This window comes from Microcaecilia unicolor, chromosome 1 (genome assembly GCF_901765095.1).
Source record: "Microcaecilia unicolor chromosome 1, aMicUni1.1, whole genome shotgun sequence".
NCBI classification, from domain to species: Eukaryota; Metazoa; Chordata; class Amphibia; order Gymnophiona; family Siphonopidae; genus Microcaecilia; species Microcaecilia unicolor.
In genome coordinates this window covers 546,915,284-546,939,551 of record NC_044031.1, presented here as the reverse complement: position 1 = coordinate 546,939,551, position 24,268 = coordinate 546,915,284, and the positions used below count along the sequence as shown (strand labels likewise).

The 24,268-nt window shown below is 43.9% G+C and overlaps 1 protein-coding gene across 1 annotated transcript in view; it reads right to left on the bottom strand.

Moving 5' to 3' along the window:
• LOC115459936 (ribonucleases P/MRP protein subunit POP1-like) overlaps positions 1-24,268 on the bottom strand; it is a 77,217-nt gene that overhangs the window by 39,005 nt on the left and 13,944 nt on the right. The window contains exons 3-4 of the mRNA XM_030189789.1: positions 18,781-18,933; positions 8,961-9,136 (exon numbers count right to left, since the gene is read on the bottom strand). Coding sequence (XP_030045649.1) covers positions 8,961-9,136; positions 18,781-18,933 — 329 coding nt within the window. The remainder of the gene's footprint in view (positions 1-8,960; positions 9,137-18,780; positions 18,934-24,268) is intronic.

Sequence of the window (24,268 nt, the reverse complement as noted above, 5' to 3'; positions counted from 1 at the left end):
ATCTCCCCTCTGCTGTCTTTTCTCCAAGCTGAAGAGCCCTAGCTGCTTTAGCCTTTCCTCACAGGGAAGTCGACCCATTCCTTATATCATTTGTCACCCTTTTCCGTACCTTTTATAACTCTTACCTTCACCTCTAGAGTGCAAAATAACCATGAAGATGACTCCCAATCCATTCCCTGCCAAAGATAACTGAGAAACTGCTCAGGCTCCCTCCAATCTCCTTAGAGAAACAGAAAGGAGAAATTAGTCCTTCCCACTATTTCAGAACCTGTGGGATTGTTGTGTCCATCAGCCAGCAGGTGGAGATAGGGAACTGAAAACTGAGCTGAATCATCTCTCTTGGCATCCAATCCAGCTCCTCAGTATTTACATAGACAAGCAGTAAGGAGAATCTCACAATAAACACAACCTTAAACAACTCACTAACCTAACACCAAACAAATAAGCAAACATGTGAACCTCTTAAAATTTGCTGATGACAAAGTTATTCAAAGTTGTTAAATTGCAAGAGGACATTACGAGATTGGAAGACTGGGAATACAAATAGTAACGTGGAGGGGCATAATCGAACGTTGCCGGCGATCTATGTTGGCGGCGGCGCTACAGCTGGCTGGAACCGTATTATTGAAAAAGATGGCAGGCCATCTTTTTTTTTCGATAATACGGTTTAGCCCGGCCAAATGCCTTGGAGTTCGCTGGGTTTGAGATGCCCGGGTTTGTTTTTCAGCGATAATGGAAAGTTATGTCGGCCATCTCAAACCCCGGCCAAATTCAAGGCATTTGGCTGTGGGAGGAGCCAGCATTTTTAGTGCACTGGCCCCCCTGACATGCCAGGACACCAACCAGCCACCCTAGGGGTCACTGCGGTGGACTTCAGAAAAGCTCCCACGTGCATAGCTCCCTTACTTTGGGAGCTGAGCCCCCCAAACCCACTACCCACAAATGTACTGCACCCACTAAAACTGCTCCAGGGACCTGCATACAGCCTCTAGGACTTATTGCTGCTGTATAACTTTGGCACACCAGTTCACACCTGAAGACTAATCTCTCTGAAAAAGTCCTTTCTTGAAATAACCACGTTTACTCACAGTTAACTGCAGATCAGAGGTTGTGCCCCACTGGCAAAGAGTCCCCTGGTACTAAGATTAGCAGTAGGTCACAGCTGGCACAATGGTGTACAATGCCCTCTTTCAGCACCATGCAAGGTAAGAACTACATTCTCTAACGTGGGTAACACAGGAAAGGGAACTAAAACTGGCTTACAAAAATGGCCACTACCGCATGGACTACAACAGGAAACAAAACAGGGCACACTCTGACCCAGTTAGCAGGGGGGGAAAGCACCTTGGGAGTAGAGCCCAGTACCCTACACCCACCACAATGCATTGCTAATGTGACTCTGCAGGGCACCTAACAGAAAAGGTGTCACGCTCACCCGAGAGCCACATCGCAACCAGGGAAAGGCTGTCGGAGGATACAACACATTCTGCTGTCATGGAGGTGGGTACGGCATTTGAGGCTGGCATACAGGCTGGCAAAAAAGGTTTTTAGTTTTATTTTTTTAGTATGGAAGGGGAGTATGGGGAGGTCATACCCCATTCCCTCCAGTGGTCATCTGGTCAGTTGGGACACCTTTTTGAGGCTTGGTCGTGAAAATACAAGGGCCAAGTAAAGCCGGCGAAATACAGCTTAACGCCGCTTTTTTTTTTTTCCATTATCGGCGAAAGCCGGCCATCTGGTAGCCACGCCCATGTCCCGCCTTCGCTAATCTACCGACACGCCCCCTTGAACTTTCGCCGGCGAAGCGATGGTAAAGCGGCGATGCTGTCAAAAATGCCGCTTTTGATTATACCGATTTCGCCGCTTTTAAGAAATCGCCGGCCATCTCCCGATTTGTGTCGGAAGATGGCCAGCGATCACTTTCGATTATAAGGCTGGATAGTAACATAGTAGATGACGGCAGAAAAAGACCTGCACGGTCCAGCCAGTCTGCCCAACAAGATAAACTCATATGTGCTACTTTTTGTGCATACCTTACCTTGATTTGTATCTAGCAGATGACGTTTAATGTCAGCAAGTGCAAAGTGATGCATGTAGGAAAGAGAAGCCCAAACTATAGCTACATGATACAAGGTTCCATAATACGAACCACCACACAGGGAAAGTATCTAGGTGTAATTGTTGATACATTGAAACCCTCTGCTCAGTGTGCATTGGAAGCTAAGAAAGCAGATCCTCAGGAGCTTAACCGAGATTGGATAGCAGAGCCGGTAGTGGGAGGCGGGGCTGGAGGTTGGGAGGCGGGGATAGTGCGGGGCAGACTTATACGGTCTGTGCCAGAGCCAGTGGTGGGAGGCGGGACTGGAGGTTGGGAGGCAGGGATAGCGCTGGGCAGACTTATATGGTCTGTGCCAGAGCCAGTGGTGGGAGGCGGGGATAGTGCTGGGCAGACTTATACGGTCTATGCCAGAGCCGGTGGTTGGGAGGTGGGGCTAGTGCTGGGCAGACTTATACGGTCTGTGCCCTGAAGAGCACAGGTACAAATCAAAGTAGGGTATACACAAAAGTAGCACACATGAGTTGTCTTGTTGGGCAGACTGGATGGACCGTGCAGGTCTTTTTCTGCCGTCATCTACTATGTTACTATGTAAATAGAATGTTAGGAATTATAGGAAAGGAATGAAAATGGGCTAAAGACAAATCAAACGAAAACAAATTAACTCAGAAAACTGCCATCAAAACATATAAAAATGAGATCAAAATTGCAAAAACGTAATACTATTACAAAATAATCAGTGGTAATTTCCTTAATACCAGTAAACTTTTCAATCTGATAAAAAGCCTATTACCAAAAAAGAAATAAGTACAACCACAGAGTCTCCACCAACAGCAGAGCAACTGGCTACTTTTTTCGAACAAAAAATAGTTAAAATCAGAGGAGTCCTCAAATTAAAAATCAACCATCAAGTTATTTACAAAAAAAACAGTCAGACACACATACAGGCATGGGCGTAGACTGGGGGGGGGGGGGGGGGGGCTTTGCCCCCCCCCAAACGACGACAACCCGCAGCGGCGAACGGGTGGCCGGCAGTAGTAAAGGCAGCAAGCAGCAGACAGGCTCGACTCCGCTTTCCTGCTCTCTCTGCGTCCCGCCCGAAAGGAAATGACATCAGAGGAAGGCGGGACGCAGAGAGGGCAGGAAAGCGGAGTCGAGCCTGTCTGCTGCTTGCTGCCTTTACTACTGCCGGCCGCCCGTTCGCCGCTTCAACTTCGGTACCAGGGGCTGTTGGTAGCGGCGCTGCAGCGATTACAACAGTCTGCCTCGGCCTTCCCTGCCACACGTCCCGCCTATGCGGAACAGGAAGTTGTACCAGAGGAGGCGGGACGTGTAGCAGGGAAGTCCGAAGCAGACTGCTGTTATTGCTGGCTGGCTGCAGTGCCGCTACCGGCAGCGATCAATGCAAGTGAGTCAGGAGGAAGGAAAAAGGAGAGACGCTGGAACCGGGATTGGGGGGGGGGGGGCGAGAAAAGGAGAAAAATGGAGGTACTGTTCAGCTGCACCTTTGGGAGGAGCGAGGTGATGGAACCATGTGGGTAGGGGTGAATGGAGGGCAGAAGGAGGATCTACAGGATGGAGGGAGAGAGGTGCAGGTCTGCTGTGCTGGATATTTTTTTTGGGGGGGGGATGATGAACAGAGAGGAAGAGGTGATGGATTGGGGGGGAGAAGGGATTGTTAGATGTGGATTAGCTGGTAGGAGGGAAGAAGGGAGAATGGATGGTAGGAGGAAGGGAAGAGAAAAGAGAGTGTCAGGGAGACAGAGAAGCGAGATTGTGGTCATTGAGGGAGCATAGAGACAAGGACACAAAGGGACAATGCTGGACAGAGAGGGAATAAGGGCATACAGGGACAATGCTGGGAGGGAAAAAGGGATATTGGAAGATGATGGACATAGGGTGAGTAAGAAGACAGGGGAGATGCTGGAAATGGGGAGGTAAGAAAATGATGGGGGGGTGTGCTAGACATTGTATGGGGATGGGGACAAAGAGGGGATATGCTGGACATAGGAGAAATAATGATATAATGGAGAAGCTGACATGGAAGGGAAGGGGATATGGAGGGATGCTGGATTGAAGTAAGGGAAGGAGGATATGCTGGACAGAAGAGGGTGAGAGAAAGAGAATATACTGGTCAAAGGAGTGAAAATAGGGAGAGAGGGTGCTGTATAGAAAGGAGGAAATAGAAAGAGAGGGTGCTGGAAGAGGGGAGAATTAACAAAAAACACAGGAATAACAGGATGTAGATTGGGGTGAGGGACACGTTGAGGGCAGATACTGAAACTCGAGGAAGGGTAGAGACAGGGCTACTGCATAAAGAAGGCACTGCATAAAACAGAAGACACTGGGACCAAAGCGAATAGAAAAACTAAATGATGAGACAACAAAGGTAGAAAAAAGTATTTTATTCAGAATTTATTAATTGGAATATGTCAGCTTTTGGGAATGTGTATCTGTGATATTTTGCATGTAAGTTTCAATTTTTCTGGTATTGCTGCATGCCGAGTCTGTCCTTGGAATTAGTGCTGTTATGGTTTAGCAAGAATATGAGTGTGTTTTTGTACAAGTTTGTGTATAGCGTTTTGCAGTGGAGAGATTGTGTGTTGGCCTTACTGAGGTGGCACCAAAACATCAGAAAGGGTGTAGAGCCTAAATCACGACACACTACCTCTTGAAGGATCTACATATAGAGCCTATGCATTTCTAAGGTCAACACTGGTATGGTATGGGAAAGGGGGTCGGGAAATACTACTGGAGATGAAGAGGGAGTGCTGGGTAAGGAGGAAGGAAGGAAGGAAGGGAGAAAGAGCTGGCTTGATATCTCATACATATTCATTATGGTTATTCCCCCAAAAAGCCAGCTCTTTTTCCCTTCCTTCCTCCATATTAGCATATTCATTTGCATATGGATATATGCAAATGAATATGCTAATGTGCTCCGCCCCATCCCTTGCCCCCCCAAATAAAACAGTCAAACTACGCCTATGCATACAGGAATAGCCACCAACAGAATCTGGTCTTCTTTCCAACTACCAACCCATGACACAGTAAAACATTACCTCCTAAAATATTCAACCTCACAATGCATACTAGATCCTTGTCCTAGTTACCTTATGAAGGAAACTCTTGATATATTATCAATCTGCTTCAGCAGCATATCTCCCTCTTACTATTCCACGGCACTTGCCCTGATAATGAAGGTTCTACTACCCTAACATCAATACCAAAAAACAATTCAATCACCATAACTGATGTAACAAACCACAGACCAGTAGCCTCCATTCCTTTGACGATAAAGATGATGGAAGGAATAGTAGCATCACAAATTATAGACTATCTTTCACATTTCTCCCTACTACACAAATCACAATCAGGTTTCAGACCATGCTATATAACCGAGACTGTCCTTACTACCCTAATATCAAATCTCAAAAAAGAAATTAGCATAGAGTCTAAGATCTTAATAATGCAGTTCAATATGTCAAGCGCATTCAATGTAGTAGATCATAATATCCTACTAGACAACTTTGGTATATGTGGAACAGTCCACAAATGGTTTCAAGGATTCCTGAAATCAAGATCTTACAAGTGAAAATGAAAAGAACCTTATCCTCTCCTTGGTCACCGGACTGTGGCGTCCCTCAGGGTTCTCCACTATCGCCCATTCTGTTTAATGTAATGATGTCACCACTAGGTAACAGACTAGAAACAGCAGGATTCAAAACATTCATATATGCTGACGATGTTACCATATATAACCTTCAAAAAGAACATTCATGACATCTTACAAAAGGCAAAACTTGACTTAAATTTGATGGAAACCTGGGCCTCAGAATCCAAACTAAAGGTAAAGAAAGAAAAAACTAAATTCATGGTCATTACCAACCTATTTCACCAAAACAACTACAACAGTTTCACAACTGACAACACTTCATTCTCCATTGACAATAATCTGAAAATTCTAGCCGTAAATTATAGACCAACATTTAACATTTGATACTCAAGTTTCCTCAGTAATCACAAATATAAAATTGTTCAAAGAGATATACATTTTTAACATTTCCTAAAAGAAATACAGGAAGGAACTAAACTCACATTCAAAGGTAGCTTGTTCCAGGCAAAACAAATTACAGTGTACATAAACACCACTATTTTAACTGAATATTGAGGATCAGGCCAAGAAAAAGGTTAACCTCGTCTTCACCAGTTTCTTTTCTCAGTAAGTAACCCTATATGATATGCAAGCTGGAAATACTTACCCAAAAGACTTAAACATCTAGTTGAGCAAGACCATAAAAAAAATCTTTACTATTTGCAGTTCTGCACGGCTAACTGCAACATGGTTTTGGTCAAAATACCAAAAGGATCAATTTTCATTTTTAAATTATGTAAGCCACTTAAAACATGCACCATTTTCTTCCCAAAATATCATACATTTCTAAGTCTAGTCCTGTGAAATCAAAATTCCACTTCAGTGCAAAACATTTTACAAACAATCTAGGGTAAAAAATGGGAATGCCCAGCAAAGACTGAAGGATCTCATGCCACATTCACCAGAACTGGAGAACACTATTTGCTTGTTTTCTTCCTGTTTGTGCTGGCAAAATATACCTCAGAGAAAATGACAACAGGATACATGGAGGAAGCATACCAGCTAGGGGTAAGGCTGTAACCAACAGCAGTGCAAGCCCAACATAACATTTTGCTTGCATGCATCAGCTTTATGGCACTCAACAAAATTCCCACCTTAAAAGAAAACATTAAAAAAAACAATTTTATATACGCTCACACCACATCCAAATTTTATTTCCTGTTAAGGGGATGCCAAACTAGTCAATGTTCTGGACTTAAAAAGTTTGGGTAACATAGTAAATGACGGCAGATAAAGACCTCAATGCTCCATCCAGTCTGCCCAATACTACTACTACTTAACATTTCTATAGCGCTACTAGGGTTACGCAGTGCTGTACAGTTTAAACAAAGAAGGACAGTCCCATTATTACACCCATTATCAATTCATGATTAAACAATGAATTCAATATAAAAATACTTGATCATGGTCCTTCTTTGGTGTGGACATCGACTGTAGAAGCCTGCCCGGCACTGTCCTCATATTCCAGCTAATGAAGTTGCTGTCAAAGCCTTTTCCAACCCATCCTAAACTTCATTGCCATATACCGGACACAGACCATACAAGTCTGTTCAGCACTGGCCTTAGTTCTTCACAGCTGGAGTTGCCAACTAGGTGCCACTCAATACATCCATCCATATTTAGCCATTTTTTTTCTTTTCTTTTTAAAATACCACCCATTTTCTAATTACATAATCACACTAAGGGTTACATATAATGTAAGTAGTTGAACATGTATTAACTACTCCTAATCAGACTACTACAAGACTACTACTGGTATTCATTCTGTGTGAGCGGTTACACCGACCACAGAGGGTACTCTTGGTGTGCCAAGCTGTTATATGAGGCTGTTTAAGTAGGTCTCCTGAAGAAGTAGTATGAAACACGGCCAGTGTTAAGACCGGAATCTTGCTTGTAAAGAGAGTTTGTGCTATCCAAAACTCGACGTTGAAAACAGAAGGGAAGATTGCACATCTGTTGATGATTGAGTCATTGTTTTCATCATTTGGACTGATATTGAATCCTTTTGGAACATGGTCTTTTGGGACACATCGTGTGGACAGTAGATACAAGGAGGACCCAAAAAAGATGGATGTCGTATGGTGTGGACTATAAGATATGTGGAACAACTGATTTAATTTTCAGTCCTGTGGTTTGGAAAATTTGCGGGGGGATTGGATGGTTGTTATGTGAGTGTGTATAAGAGGTTAAGGGAGGGAGTGTAACAATAAAGAGTTGGTAAATGAACCATTTTCTAATTAGAGATCCTCTGTGTTCATCTTATGCCTTTTTGAGTTTTGTTACTGTTTTTTGTCTCTACCACCTCCCTAGGGAGGGCATTCCAGGCATCAACCACACTCACCGTGAAAAAGAATTTCTTGGCATTACTCCTAAGTCTATCACACCGCAATCTCAATTCATGTCCTCTAGTTTTACCGAGGTCTCCTTTTTTTGGAAAATATTTGTTCCTATATTAATGCCTTTCAAGTATTTAGAACGTATGTAAATGAGCTACATTAGCAAAAAGAAAAATCATCCATGGGACTATTTCTGATTTAAATTTCTGAAAACATCTTTCAGTTAGTATCATTCATGGGACTCTCTGGACTTCTATTAAAACTATTTAGGGCTAAATTGGCCAATAAGAACCATTAGTTCTGTTACCAGAGGTTGGTCTTATCTCACATTTTATTTTACTGTAGTAACATTCACTTTTTGGACCAATGATTGGAAAAAAAAAAATCAGAGATTCTAAAGTGACTGACTCTCCTCAGCAAAACAGATTTACAGTAAACATTCTCCTCTGTATTGTGCTCAAGTATGCAAATTGGAAGGACAGTAAACCAACTGCATTAAATTATACATAGAAAATAATTATGAAAACTACTGCTGCTTAAAATGTTAATGGCATTGCTGCTGCTAAGAGATCCGATAATATACTTAAAGATCTGGAAACTTGTCCACACACATTAAGTGATGTGTAATGCTGTTATTTCCCAGAATGACACTGTTACGTCTTTTTTCATGAAGACTGATCTCTGGCTTAAAAATAAAAATTAAAAGTTCACAATAAATACTTTTAGGTCCCTCAGACTTTCTAATGCAGCTCTATTTCCCACGCATACAAGTCATATCTACTTTTTTTTTTATCTTTTTATAGAAGGGGGGAAAGAAGAGGGAAAGATTTGAAGAGATTACAGAAACTGAAATCATTTTAAAAGAACATTAAACATCAACATTTGCTTCTTTAATAGTGACAAAGGTAAAGCACACCTCTCTTAAAGCAATCTCCCGGAGACGCCGGGGCAAGCGCTTAACATTATGCCCCATGGATCGTCTCCTCATGTGCCGGGGCAGACATTGGAATACCAGGGAATTGGCAGTCTTCTGTGACACAGCCTTCAGCATAGCACTGATTTCAGCAGCACGAGCCTGGGCAAATGTTATACCTGGAATTAAAAAAAACAAAATTAAATAGCTTATACCAGCGGTTTCCAAACTGTGCGACACAACGAACTCTCGGGGGTGCCACGGCAAATCCCAACCTCCCTCCTGCCGCCACCTGACCCACTACTGCACCTAATTCAGTGTCTGCCTCCTCTCTATCCGCGCTCCACCCACACACATCCATCCCTGCCGCTACTGCTTCTCTAGATGAGCAGCAGGCAGCCACATTGCACCAGACTCTTCATACACGTGGCTGATGCTCCTGCCCCCTCGAACATCACTTCCTGTTCTGGGGCACAGCCACGTGTATGAAAAGTCTGGTTCCACATAGCTGCAGCTTGTTTTGCGTCCGCTGCTGTTGCCGCTCATCTAGAAAAGCAGCAGTGCAGGGACAGGTGTGTGTGTGTGGGGGGGGGGGGAGCAGGGACAGAGATGAGGCAGACACTGGATTGGGGGGAGAATCGGAGAAAGGGCTTAGGCTGCATGGAAGAAGAAGAGAGGTCAAAGGCTGGATGAAAGTGGGGAGAGGAGGGCAGAGGCTGGATGGAAGGGGGGAGACAGGGCAAAGGCTGGACGAAAGTGGCGAGAGAGGGAGGGATAGAAGGGGGAGAGAAGAAGGTGTTGGTGGCTGATGCAGGCTAGCGATTTGCTTGCATAAATAGCATGGAGGTTGGACCTCAGGAATGGATCCCTTTAGCTTGTGGGGCTCAGGCATCCCCGCCAGCAAAGGTAGGACTCAATGCTGTTGGGGGTGAGGGGGGGGGGGGGGGGGAGACTTGAGAAGAAGTGTGTAGCCTAGGAGTGCTGCAACCCAAGAAAATTTGGTAACCACTGGCTTATACTACCAATGGCTCATTTAAACACAAATTTTAATGACTCTACTTAGCTTAAGACCTAGGAACCTCTGGATAGATTTTAAAGTACAGAAATATTAAAAGCACACAGAGAAGAGAGAGAAAAAATGGACTTAGGGTGGAGTTGTTGAAGCACCGCCAGCCGAAGAAATCTGCTACCTGAGTCACCCTCTTCCTCCTTGTACTGACTCGGGAACAAGGAACTCCGTGGCATGCTTCCAGCTACCAACGCTTGCACTTTCCAAGTTCATGCATGAACTGAGCATGCTTGGGGAGTGGAGACTGGAGGCACCCTGCTCACTTCCTTGCTTCTGAGGCAGTAGAAGGAGGATGGGGGCCACTTTGGCAGTGGATTTCTTCAACTGGTGGGGCTTCAGCATCCCCATCAGCAAAGGTATGATACCTAATGGAAGGAGAGGAAATGTGTGCCCCCCCCCCCCCCCAGTCTACCCCCAATAGACTGCTACCTATGCTGCATTATTAATCACAATTTTTAATCAAAATGCAGCCCTATACAGATCATACTGCACTCCATACCTTCCCCCAACATCTGAGGTAATAAAGTTAACTATAACCACATTACGATTTTAAATTTATAGAAATGTTCAAATGGAAAATGGTTTGTGATCGTTTCTGGGAAAAGGTGACTAAAGTAGCGAATTCTGCACTAATCTCCTGTGTTTGCAATTTGACTCATGTTTTTTGTTGCCGTGTCATTCCAGACTTCTATGCCCAATTGCTGTGCCTAATTCAAAGCGCAACGTCACCGGTCTATATCACGTGACCTGACACCAGAGGTATCCCGAAAGTGCCAAAATACTATTTATTCAAGTTGCCTGTGGCATCTCGCACTGAAGGAGCGTGACTGAGGAGCAGGTTATGCTCCTTGGGTGAGCTCCTTGGGGTGACCTCTGAGGGGCAAGTTCCTTCTGTTTGTTCCTCCCAGTTCCCTAAATCTTTACCGATTTGGGTTGTCCTTTATTTTATTTTCAAATGGCTCCCACTGATTTTGTTCATTCAATTACCCAGAACTCTAGTTCAGACTTTGACGAATTCTTTTCCTAGAACTCCTCATTGGGGTCACCGTCCGGTTTCTTCCCTGGCTTCTCGTTCCCTTTCTAGGACCTTAGTTTCTTTTCCTTTATAGAGTCAACCTCTCCCCCCTCTGCTCCTACTCATTTTCACCTACGCTTATTAAATTGGACTACTGATACCATACCATTGTGTATGGGACCCTTACGTGCAATGATCAACTGGCCCTGAATTAAGCATATTGCTACAGTAAAAGAGGCATATATGCATTCCCAGTAAATATAACCAGTAAGGAGAGCTGGGCTTGGGAGGGGGGGGGGGGGTACTAATAATACTTGTTGTTTTGTTGTGTAATTCACTATAGGGTGGGAAAAGCTATTTCATGCAATAATTGTTAGTGTATTTTATTTTACTTGCTGTATACAACAAAATTCCAAAAATAAAAATATTAAAAAAAAAAAAAAAAAAAGGAAATATACCCATTTTCAAAAAAAGAAAAAAAAATTGTAGATCTCTATGCAAAAAGACAGGACAGATTCATGATCTATTTTCTTCCTTTCAACTAGATATTCTGTGTCTTGTTGAAACTTGGTTAAAGGATGGTGAAGAATCCTACTTACATCAAAGCCTCCCTGCTTTATATCAAAGCTCCCGGCTTTCTACCTTGACCGTAAATTGCGCAAAGGCAGAAGTCTAGCTATTTGTTTACCCATTTCTTACACAGTTAACAGAACCTTCTTCCTTTGATTTTCCATACTCTGAATTATTAGTTTTACACATTTCTGCCCCATTCTATTTGCTGTTGTTACTTTCCACCATCCGCTACGCAACCTGATTGGGATGCCTGTGGAAATAATTGATGGGGCCTACACTGCAATCCTGGGCCTCTAGATTCCGCTTGGTATGGGACAAGGACCAATTAACTGATCGTTATCACGGATGCTTTAATGCAGATAAAGAATGGACCTGCTTATCAATGTTCTTCAGCCTGAGTAATTCAGTAGCTCTTCGCTTGGTGGAGGAGGGGGATTTGTCCTGTTTTTGCTGGGTGCTCACTGAAAAGTCCCTGTCAGTCACCCCTTGTTTGTATTTTATTTCTGGAGCTTGGGGGGGGGGGGGGTTGTTGTTACTGTGGAATTCTTGTCATTGTTTTGTTTTTATTTTTTCAATTAAAATCTTTAATAAAAATTTGAAAACAACAACAAAAAAAAACGTTTAAAAAAAAAAACCCTCCTCGGAGAGGGGCCCCCTACCAGAAAGGGAACAAACTCATCTAAGGCATTCTGCGCTGTCCTGTGCTCCAAGCGATTTAATCAACCAATGAAATGGTGCCCTATACCAGTTGGAACTTGTAAAGAGTTCCCCAACCCGACCTGCTGCTGTCCATTGTCCACCTCCCATTGTGTTATAGAAAAGGGAGTCCCGACGATGAAATTCCTGCGCGGCAACCACCACTGCATACTCCGTCTGGTAACCAGCGTCCAAGGAAGATGAAGGTCATACTTCTGCGACACTGGAGACCAGCAGCCTAGAAGAGATTCCAGTAATGCCCACATATCAGCCCTTGCCCGTGGCACCACTTCCATTGGCACAGTCACGGACCTCAGAACCTGGACCTGCCTTGACTGAGAAGACAAATCTGTTGAACCAGCTTTGATCTCCTTGCACTCCATGAGCAATATCCTCTCCAGTGCTGTGTTGAACAGAAACTGCGAAGGAATTAGTCTGCTCTTCTCAAAATTGATCACCTAACCTGTCTATAACAATTTTGTCCATCGCCACCATGCTGTCCAAATAGGATGACACACAAATCGCCAGTCGTCAACATACGGGTGAACTCTGATTCCCCGGCGCCAAATAAATGTTGCCACCATCACCACCACCATAACCTTGGTAAACGTTCTTGGAGTTGTGACGAGACCAAAGGGCAAAGCCCTGAACTGGAAGTAATGGCCCAGCACTACAAAACATAGAAACCTCCAATGTGGTGGCCATATGGGTATATGCAAGTATGCCTCCTTAAGATCGAGGGTCGTGAGAAATTCTACTGCTTGAACCGAGACTATGACTGCTCGTAAGTGTTTCCATGCGAAAGCGGGACACTCAGAGGCAGCGGTTTAGACCTTTGAGATATATGGCCGGATGAAAGGCGTCTTCTTTCTTTGGGAAAGGCATCTTCCTTCTTTGGGACAATGAAGTAGATAAAGTATCTGTCTCGCCTCTGTTCAGCCTGGGGAACTGAACAATGGCCCAGAGCACCAGCAAGGAATCCATGGTGACCTGAACCTCGACCAATTTGGTTCCCTTTTGACAAGGAGACTAGCGACCGGGCGGGAGAAATCCAACTTGTAACCTTCTGTAAGAATATCCAGAACCCTCTGGTCTGACGTGATTTTTGTCCACTGCTCCCGAAACTCCTGAAGACATCCTTCCACAGGGGGAAGAGAAGAGTGGACCAGCCTCGCATCATTGCGAAGCTCTGGAGACAGTGGGTGCTCTAGCTGACAGAGGAGGTCCTCCTGTCTGCAAGAAAGGAAGATAGACATGCCTGAAAACGGGACTTCTGACCAAATTGCTGATGACCAGGCCAGTACCATCTGCTGTCTCCAAAACTTTAGTTGGACTTGTCACTGCCAGCTGCTCCCCTTATGTTTATTTTTCCACAAGTCTTACCACAGATGAGAAAGAGTATCTGTCCGGAGTCTGTCCCATGCTCTCCAGCAGACTTCTTTCCTTCCACAGGAAACGGGAGAGGTGAAAGAAGGGAAGAAGTAAATTTGTGGGGCACCATAGTCAGGGATTAAAGACGTCCAGATATAACTCGAGTCATCCACAAAGCTCACATGGGTACCAGCTGACCAACTGGACCAGAAGCAAATCATTCAAATCAAAGGCTGAAAAGTGTGTCTAAAAAGTGTGTCCATCCACATGCTCAGTTTTCAGTTCTCCGTCTCCACCTGCTGGTTGATGGATACAACTATCTGAAGTTCAGGAACAGTGAGAAACTACACAATGGAAACTGGCATTGAATATTTGGGAATAACGCTGGTGGTGGTCAGCAAAACACACTGTCGCCAGCTGAATATTTACCCTTCTTATTTTTTCACATAAACAATTGAGGTTTGGACTGTTGTGTTATACATTTATAGGAGCAAGTGTCACTATATGCAGCAGTACATGCCATTTATATAACAAAGTTATAACGAATTAATACACGACACCTTCCAGCATTACCAACCTGGTATTAAAATACAGACTTTTGCTAACTTCATTTGCCAAGTTCTAAGAACACAAGAATAGCCATGCTGGGTCAGACCATCTAATCCAGTATCCTGTTCCAAACAGTGCCCAATTCAAGTCAAAAGTACCTGGCAGAAACCCAAATTAGTAGCAACATTTCATGCTACCAACCCCAGGGCAAACAGTGGCTTCTGTCCCAATAGCAGACTATGGACTTTTCCTACAGGAAGTTGTCCAAATTGTTTTTAAACCTAGACACACTAACTGCCGTTAGTACATCCTCCAGCAACGAGTTCCAGTATTCACTGAGTGAAAAAATATTTTCACCTATTTGTTTTAAAACTATTTCCATGTAATTTCCTTGAGGTGTTCCCTAATCTTTCTACTTCTTGAAAAAGAGTAAAATTGATTTACTTCTACTCGTTCAACACCACTCAGGATTTTGTATACCTCACTCATCTCTCCCCTCAGCCGCCTCTTTTCCAAGCTGAAGAGCCCTAACCTCTTTAGCCTTTTCTCATATGAGGAGTTCCATCCCCTTTATCATTTTGGTCACTTTTCTTTGAACCATTTCTAATTTCGCTATATATATATTTTTTTGAGATACGGCGACCAGAACTGAATGCAATACTCAAGGTGAGGTCATACCATGGAGCAATCCAGAGGCAATATAGAATTGTCGGTCTTATTTACCATTCCTTTCCTAATAATTCCTAGCATACTGTTTGCTTTTTTGGCTGCCGCTACTGCCACACACTGGACAGAAGGTTTCAGCGTATTGTCTACAATGACACCTAGATCTTTTTCTTGAGTGCTAAGGTGTACCCTAGCATCAGGTAACTATGATTCAGATTATTCTTCCCAATATGCATCATTTTGCATCTGTCCACATTAAATTTCATCTGCCACTTGGATGCCCAGGCTTTCAATTTCCTAAGGTCTTCCTGCAATTTTTCACAGTCTGCATGTGTTAACCTTGAATAGTTTGGTCTCATCTGCAAATTTAATCACTTCACTTTTCGTTCCGATTTCCAGATCATTTATAAATATGTTAAATAGCACTGAACCCATTACACATCCCTGAGGAACTCCACTATTCCCCCTCCTCCATTGATAGAAATGGCCATTTAACCCTATTTTCTGTTTTCTGTCCAATAACCAATTCCTAATCCACAACAAAACACTGCCTCCTAGCCCATGACCCTTTAATTTTCTCAGGAGTCTCTGTTGCTTGTTAGGCCTCAGACTTGCAGGCACTGTGCAAGGACATTGCAAAACATTACTAAGGCTGCCGCTGGACGAGGTGAATAACAACCACATTATATCACCACAAGGGGAATTCACAAGCTGGTGGTTGCAGACTGAGGCTTGTTTCTATCCAAGGAAAGCACATTGTTTACTTGAACAAATGGTCTCATGGCTGAAGTGCCCCTTTAACATGGTGCCAGTGTGACAATATTGTGGGCCCCTCAAGTTACAACATCAAAGGTGTTGTGCATCGACAACAAGGCCAGGACGTCTGACTCAGCTACAGCCTGAATTTCTGTATCAAAAAAAAAAAAAAAAGAGGCTCATATCCGAGGCAAATGGCTGTTTGCATTCCTTCTGAAGTGCAGCCCCTACTCTGCCATCTGACTGACCTGTATGAGGAGCGATCTGCCACGTGTCATGTGCCATCACTGTTCAGGTTGTATAGATGCCATGAAATTGCTGTATAGTGCCATGGGGTCTACTCTGAGCTGTTTCTACGATAAGACCATCTGTGTCATTATTCTGAATCTTTCGCTGTTTTTGATGATATTGTAAGTAAGCAATCTATTTTTATTAGGGTTGTCCATTGATCAAACGGTTTAAACGTGCGATAAATCGAGATTAAAAGTTTTAATCGCTTGGCTGGTCCAATGATCCAAATGTAAAACAGTTGAAATAAATTTAGAATGTACACGAGGAGGCATATTTTTAAAGCACTTAAACTTGCAAAGTTACGGGGAGGGGCATTTTCGAAAGAAACGTCCAAGATGCAATTTGGACGTCTTTGCAAAACATCAAAATCTAGGGGCGGGGAAAAACGTATTTTCAAAAAAGATGGATGTCCATCTTTTGTTTTGAAAATACTGTTGGAGACGTCCAAATCCTTAAATTTGGACGTCCTTGGATTTGGACGTTTCTGACTTTCAGCGATTTTTGAAACGTCCAAATACAAGCCATTTGGACGTCGGAGGAACCAGCACTTCAAGTGCACTCTTCCACGTGACATGCCAGGACACCAACCGGGCACCCGAGGGGGCACTGCAGTGGACTTCATAAATGCTCCCAGGAACATAGCTCCCTTACCTTGTGTGCTGAGCCCCCCAAACTCCCCCCCCCCAAAACCCACTACCCACAACTGTACACCACTACCATAGCCCTTACGGGTAAAGGGGGGGCACCTATATATGGGTACTGTGGGTTTGTGGTGGGTTTTAGAGAGCTTGCTGTTTCCTCCACAAATGTAACAGGTGGGGAGGGGGGTATGGGCCTGGGTCCGCCTGTCTGAAGTGCACTGCGGTACCCACTAAAACTGCTCCTGGGACCTGCGTATGACATCTGAGGCTGGCACAAAATATTTTTAAAGATTTTTTTTGAGGGTGGGAGGGGGGTTAGTGACCCGTGGGGGAGTAACGGGAGGTCATCCCAGATTCCCTCCAGTGGTCATCTGGTCATTTCGGGCACCTTTTTGTGCTTTATTCGTAAAAAAAAAACATATCCGAGTGAAAACTAAGTGTCTAAGTGTTCGTCAGGGACGTCCTTGCTTTTTTCAATTACGGGTCAAAAGACGTCCAAGTGTTAGGCACGCCCAAGTTCCGCCTTCACTACGTCTCTGACATGCCCCCTTGAAATTTGGACCTTCTTGCGACGGACTGCAGTTGGAGACGCCCAAAATTGGGTTTCGATTATACCGATTTGGACATCTGTGAGGACGTCCATCTTCCGTTTTATGTTGAAAGATGGACGTCCTTCTCTTTCGAAAATGAGCCCGATAGTAACCTGTGGAACTTTGTAAGTCTAAGTGCTTTTTTTTTTTTTTTTGTACCCCGCGCTTTCCCACTCAATGCGGCTTAGGTACTTATTTGTACCTGGGGCAATGGAGGGTTAAGTGACTTGCCCAGAGGCACAAGGAGCTGCCTGTGCCTGCAGTGGGAATCGAACCCAGTTCCCCAGGACCAAAGTCCACTACTCTAACCACTAGCCCCTTAGTTTACTTTTTTTTATTTTTTTTAATTGATACTAAACATTCAACCAATAACTTTGATTCTCTGTCCTCCCATCTCCCTCTCCCCCCCCTTGCTTTCCCTGGTACTATCTCCTCCCTTCCCTCCATCCATTACCATATTTTTCTACTCTCTTCAATGGGCACCATCTCCCTTATTCTTCCATCCCCTATTTCTAGCATCTGTCCCTACCACCCCCCCCCCCCCCCCTGCATTCCACATATTTTTCTCTCATTTTTTTTTCTCCTGGCACCCCTCTCCCAACAACCCTCTCTCTCTCTCTCTCTAGCACCCCCTAACCCTGCATCTCTTGCTCTTCTTTCTCCTGCTGTGGCTACCCTCCACCCCCACATCTCTGGCTCTTCTCCTGTTTCTCCTGCCGCCGCTGCCCCTCCCCCTCACATCTCTGGCTCTTCTTCTCTTTCTCTCGCCATCACCCTCCTCCTTCCCCACGTCTCTTGCTCTTCTCCCATTTCTTCTGCCGCTACTGCTGCCACCCTTCCCCTGAATTGCTTGCTCTTCACCTCTCTCATGTCTGGTTCTTCGTTTTCTGTTGCCGCCACCGCCTCCCTAGCGTGTACCTATCTTTCTCCCTTTTCTTCTGCTGCTGCCAGTGGCAACTCTTCTTACCTCTGCGGCAGCCCCCTCTCCTCTGCAATGCTTTGTCCCTGCTCCTCACAGCCGCTTTAATGAAACCATACTATATCGCCTCCTGACAGAACTTCCTGTTTCAGAGAAAGGCTTGGAGCCGGGAAACACACAGCATACTTTGAGTGCAGCGGCTGTGAGAAGCAAGGAGAAGGAGCTGCAGAGGACAGAAGTGTGTCGGAGAAGTAAGAAGAAGTGCATGCAGAGCAATGCCGGATGTTTACGGGCGGGGTATAGAGACACATTAACTCGAGTTAAAAATTTTAACGTAAGTTAATAACGCAATCAACATGTTAAATGAGTTAAATGTACAGTCTTAATTTTCATAATACCTTTGGGTGTAGAGTTAGTTCTGTTATTATTTGGGAATTATGAATTCAGGTTTATAGACAAATGGAACACAATTACTTTCCAAACACTACACTGTCTAATACCAAAAGGTGGTGTGTCATGTTTTTCTATAATTTGTACAGTGTCACATTCCCAATTACACCCCAAAAGAGGGCAACTGTGTATGCTTCAGAAAGTGTTTGCTACAACAGAATTCATTAAAACCTTTTGTTATTGTTTCTGGTGACTTTAGTCACCTTTTCCCAGAAATGGTCACATTTGAATTCTTACCAGTAATGTATTTAGGGATTTCCTGAGAGACTCCTTGCTCTCTTCCTCCTCTTCCTCTACGTTCCCCTCTAGATGTTGACGGCTGCTGCTTATAATAAGCCCCATGAAAAGGATGTCCCAATTTCTGATGCTGCAAAGTGCCAGAATGCACCTCTGGTAGGAAGACAGAAAGACTAGTGTAAAAGGAAAACATTAGCAGAAAGTAAACATCATGAAGACACAAGAAAAAAAAGACTGTCACAGAAAACACACTGGAACCATGGTCTTCATGCCAAGTCCAGGAGGGCATCAACAAATCAAAATGCTTATTATCTCCATTGTATGCAAATCTTTCACACATAATCATTAGGGATGTCCTGAAAACCTGACCTATTGATGGCCCTCCTGGACTAGGAATGAAGTCCAAGGCAACAGACGATGCAGGACTTATTTCAGCTTCTAGGAAAGCAACAACCTACAGAGAAGAAAGCAAATTTGGATGAAAATGGAAGTGATACGAGACTGATAACCAAAGAAGCTGAAGGACTCTCTGTATGGAAACAGCCCAGGGAGTAGGCAAACAGGAAACCCTCCATAGTTATCCCAAGCAAGCCTTGTTCTTGGCCTTCTTTATGCAGCTTTATCCTACCACAGTACTCTACATGGTCTGACCCCTGATAACCAATCTTCACAGTCTGCTCTGGGGCCTTCCCTTTGCCGTACACTGGCTTCTGATGCAACTTCTTGTTTAGCAAAAATAAGAAGTTGCATCAGAAGGTGGGACCCAGCAGAGGGAAGGCCCCAGAGAAGACTGTGAAGAGAACAGGAATACAGAAGGGAGATGAGAGATGCTGGACACGGGTGGAGATGATAGGGACAGACTGGTGATAATGAATGTGGGGAGATGAGCACAGAGAAGATGCTGGACAAGGAAGTATAGGGGATAGAGAGAAGGGAGATAATGAAACATGGGGAAAGATAGGTACACAGAGATGGAAGAAGGATGGTGAGCGTGGAGAAAGAGGAAATGTTAAATGGGTAGGAGATCCTGGCGAATGAGTTAAGAGAAGACAGAGGAAAACAGAAACCAGAGTCTGGGACCAACATGATTTGAAAAATAAGATGACCAGACAAAAAGTAGACAAAAATTTTAAATTCTATATTGTGATTAGAATACTTCAGATTTGAAATGTGTATCTTACCAGAGCTGGTGTTAGACACGACCAGAGCTGGTGTTAGACACGGCTGGGACCCAGGGCAGAAATTTGGGAGGGAACCCCAAAGCCCACTACCAGGCTATGCCTTCTTCAGCTTCCAGCAGGCTTAGGGCTCTCTCTGTCCAAGGAACAATTATGTTCTTACATGTTAATTTTCTTTCCTTTAACCCATTAGTGCCCTATGTTCTCATATGTGGGAACAAATATGGGAACACTAGGCACTAATGGTTAATCATACCAGAACACTCCAGACTAATGGGTTATATTCATCCACCAGCGGAAGGAGACAGAAAACAGTTCCAAGTAATCTGTCCCATTAAGGGTATAGTGCAGCCTGGAATGGTCAGTATTTCGAATAGCCAGCAATGGTGCTCAAAACTTCTACAAGATAACACAAGAAAGGTAAACACGGAAGCCACTCAAGCACATAAACAGGACTTCCCATAGCGCTACCAAAGGCTAAGGAAAGCATCGTCAAGATGTGATGTGCTCTCTGGCTTGGTTCCATGCACCACTAGTCAGATCCCCGAAGCACTGCAAAGGGCTCGATACTAAAATGCCCTCAAGCCTCACAAGGCTGGCACAGCATGGTAGCAAGGAGAAAGACAAAGGATATCCACATGGTGAAATATGACCTCCGTGAACTGGAGGGAGCCCAGTCACACACCTGCCAGAAACAAATCCTAGAGGATCCAAAGAAAAGGAAGAGAAACCATATTCTAGGGAGGGTGTCTGGACTGGGCTGGTATAATTAAAGGAAAGAAATTTATCAGGTAAGAACATAATTTTTCCTTCCTTGTCATCTATACAAGACAAGTCCAGACTAATGGGATGTAACAAAGCAGTCACTCCATTAGGACAGGAGAACAAAAGAACCAAACAATGTGAAGCTAAGTAGCCCACATCTGCACGGCAGCCAGCTACGGCAACAGAGAATAGTGGAACTACCTGGAAAAGAAGAGAACACTGCTAACTGCGATAGACAATAATCATGAGGCTACCTCGAAGGAGCAATGTAATCCAAGAGAAAGCAACAGCACCGGGAAAACTGAGCCAAAGCACACCAACTGTACAGGCCCTATCCATCTAAAATGGAGGCTAAGATACAAGAATACTGCTCGAGCCCGATAATACATTGAAAATATCTGCTCAGAAATGAATGGCAAACAAAAGTGAGAACGTTATAATGCCTTTGTATCAATCCATGGTGCAACCGCACCTCGAATATTGTGTTCAATTCTGGGCGCCGCATCTCAAAAAAAGATATAGTGGACTTAGAAACGGAACAGAGAAGGGCAACGAAAATGATAAAGGGGATGGGATGACTTCCCTATGAGGAAAGTCTGAAGCGCCTAGGGATCTTCAGCTTGGAGAAAAGACAGCTGAGGGGAAATATGATAGAGATCTATAAAATAAATGAGTGGAGTGGAACGAGTAGATGTGAATCGTTTGTTTACTCTTTCCAAAAATACTAGGACTAGGGGGTAATGTGATGAAGCTACAAAGTAGTAAATTTAATACAAATCGGAGAAAATTTTTCATCACTCAACATGTAATTAAACTCAGGAATTCGCTGCCAAAGAATGTGGTAAAGGTTTAGTGAGATTTAAAAAAAGGTCTGGACGGCTTCCTAAAGGAAAAGTCCATAAACCATTATTAAACTGACTTGGGGAAAATCCACTGCTATTTCTGAGATATGCAGCATAAAATGTTTTGAACTTTTTCGGGACCTTGCCAGGTTTTTTTTTTTTTTTTTTTGTTACATTTGTACCCCGCGCTTTCCCACTCATAGCAGGTTCAATGCGGCTTACGTATTATATACAGGTACTTATTTGTACCTGGGGCAATGGAGGGTTAAGTGACTTGCCCAGAGTCACAAGGAGCTGCCCGTGCCTGCAGTGGGAATCGAACCCAGTTCCCCAGGACCAAAGTCCACTAAGCAAATCAATAGGCCACTCCTATTTGTGACCTGCATTGGCCACTGTTGCAAACAGGATGCTGGGCATGATGGACCTTTGGTCTGTCCCAGTGTGGCAATACTTATGTACTTAAGACCCAGAAGAGCTCCACGCTGCTACAGGAACAAATGATGCTGCACCTCCAGCTCTGACTGGGTAACCCCATTGAGAGCCCGCAACCACTTAAAGGCAATCAAAAGAAGTTTGAGCACTCTAGAAGCCTAAGAGGTAGCAAGGAAGGTGCCACTGGCCAATCAGGAGCCAAGTCACAACCCTGCTGCAGAACCAGAACTGGGCCAGCAGAAAACGAGAGGGCAATCCCCAGAAGCTAGAGTTCCACAGGGAGCCGAAAAAAGGAAGTCAGCTGTTCCGAAGGCCAGAGCCACAGCGGATACCCCACCATCTGGACATTCCCCACCATGCTTGACCGACCAGAACTGAAACCGCGCTAGAGCGGCAAAAGGCAAGCGGACTGCTGAAACACCAGCAGGTAAAGCGGAAGTGAAATTCACAGGGTGCCGACACTGAGAATCACTGACTGAAGAAAATCGAAAACAAAGAGAAAAATGAAGTATCACCAAAGGGACCAAGTGCCTCGCTGCTGAAAACAGAAAGAAAACCGCTCCGGTCAGAAAAGACTCAAGAGAACTACCAGGCAAGACATATCACTCCAAAAGCTCACCAAAAATGCAGGAGAAGACTGCCGCCATGAAGAACAAGAAAATGCTGAGACCCACAGAAGCCAGGTAAGGAAAAAGGGAAAATAAGAAAAGAGTCTTTCCTTTATTTATTATTTTTTAATCAGTGTCTATAAAGACTGTTTCCCAGGAGACATTCCAATAACTGTTCTCTCAGCAAGCTAGGAAAGGTGAACCTGAACTATAGCTATATAATGCAAGGTTCCATACTAGAAGTCACCAACTAGGAAAGGGATCTAGGTGTCATCGCTGATGATACATTGAAACCCTCTGCTCAAGGTGCAGCAGCAGCAGCTAAGAAAACTTATAGAGTGTTAGGTATTTTAAAGAAAGGAATAGAAAACAAAAATGAGAATGTTATAATGCCTTTGTATCATTCCATGGTGCGACTGCACCTCGAACATTGTGTGCAATTTTGGTCACCACATCTCAAAAAAAGATAGTGGAATTAGAAAAGGTACAGAGAAGGGCAATGAAAACAATAAAGGGGATGGGACGACTTCCCTATGAGGAAAGGCTAAAGTGGCTAGGGCTCTTCAGCTTGCAGAAAAGACGGCCGAGGGGAGATATGAGAGAGGTCTATAAAATAACGAGTGGGGTGGAATGAGTAGATGTGAATCGCTTGTTTACTCTTTCCAAAAGTACTAGGACTGGGGGGCACACAATGAAGCTATAAAGCAGTAAATTTAAAACAAATTGGAGAAAATATTTCTTCACTCAACATGTAATTAAACTCTGGAATTCTTTGCCACAAAATTTAGTAAAAGCAGTTAGCTTAGCAGGGTTTAAAAAGGTTTGTATAGCTTCCTAAAAGAAAAGTCCCTAAGCCACTATTAAAATGGACTTGGGGAAAATTTACTGCTTATTCCTAGGATACTGTCAAATATGTAAGGCACTCCTCTACTGATATTACCCTGCATACAAAACTGGAGACAGTAGAGCACTCCTTGGAGTAATTTTTCAAACACTTATATAATAATAGGGGAAAAGTCTCATATAATCACCACGGCCAATTTCACTTCACCCATGCGGTGAACCTCTGCTCGTGTGTGTTTTTTAAAATCACAGACTCACCCCCCCTCCCCACCTATCCTTAATGTGTAGAACTTAATACGCTCTGTGTTTTACAGAAATAATCATTTGGTTAATACTATTGGTGCTGACAGCTCAGTAACACTTATCTGAATCCGCCAATGTGCTCATATTCCCCGACAGGCCTGTTTCGCTGTACAAGCCTTGTCAAGGGGGAGTCATAGCACCGGACTGTCTTATTGCCTTCCTGTCACGTGACAGGAAGGCAATAAGACAGTCCGGTGCTATGACTCCCCCTTGACAAAGCTTGTACAGCGAAACAGGCACACAGATCAAGAAACAACTTGCTTCTTCTCTGCTAATTCTCATTCTATGAATATTTATTCAGAAAGTCTTTACTCCTTTTCTCTCAGCTTCTTATCTGGTTGTTGTCCTCCATTATGAAAGATCCCGAAATATAGCAGGACTTCTATTCCCTCAGCTTCTTATCTGGTTGTTGTCCTCCATTATGAAAGATCCCGAAATATAGCAGGACTTCTATTCATAGGCAATTATAAAGTGGTATTTTTGTACTGTCTACTGGATAAACAATTTTACACTGGAG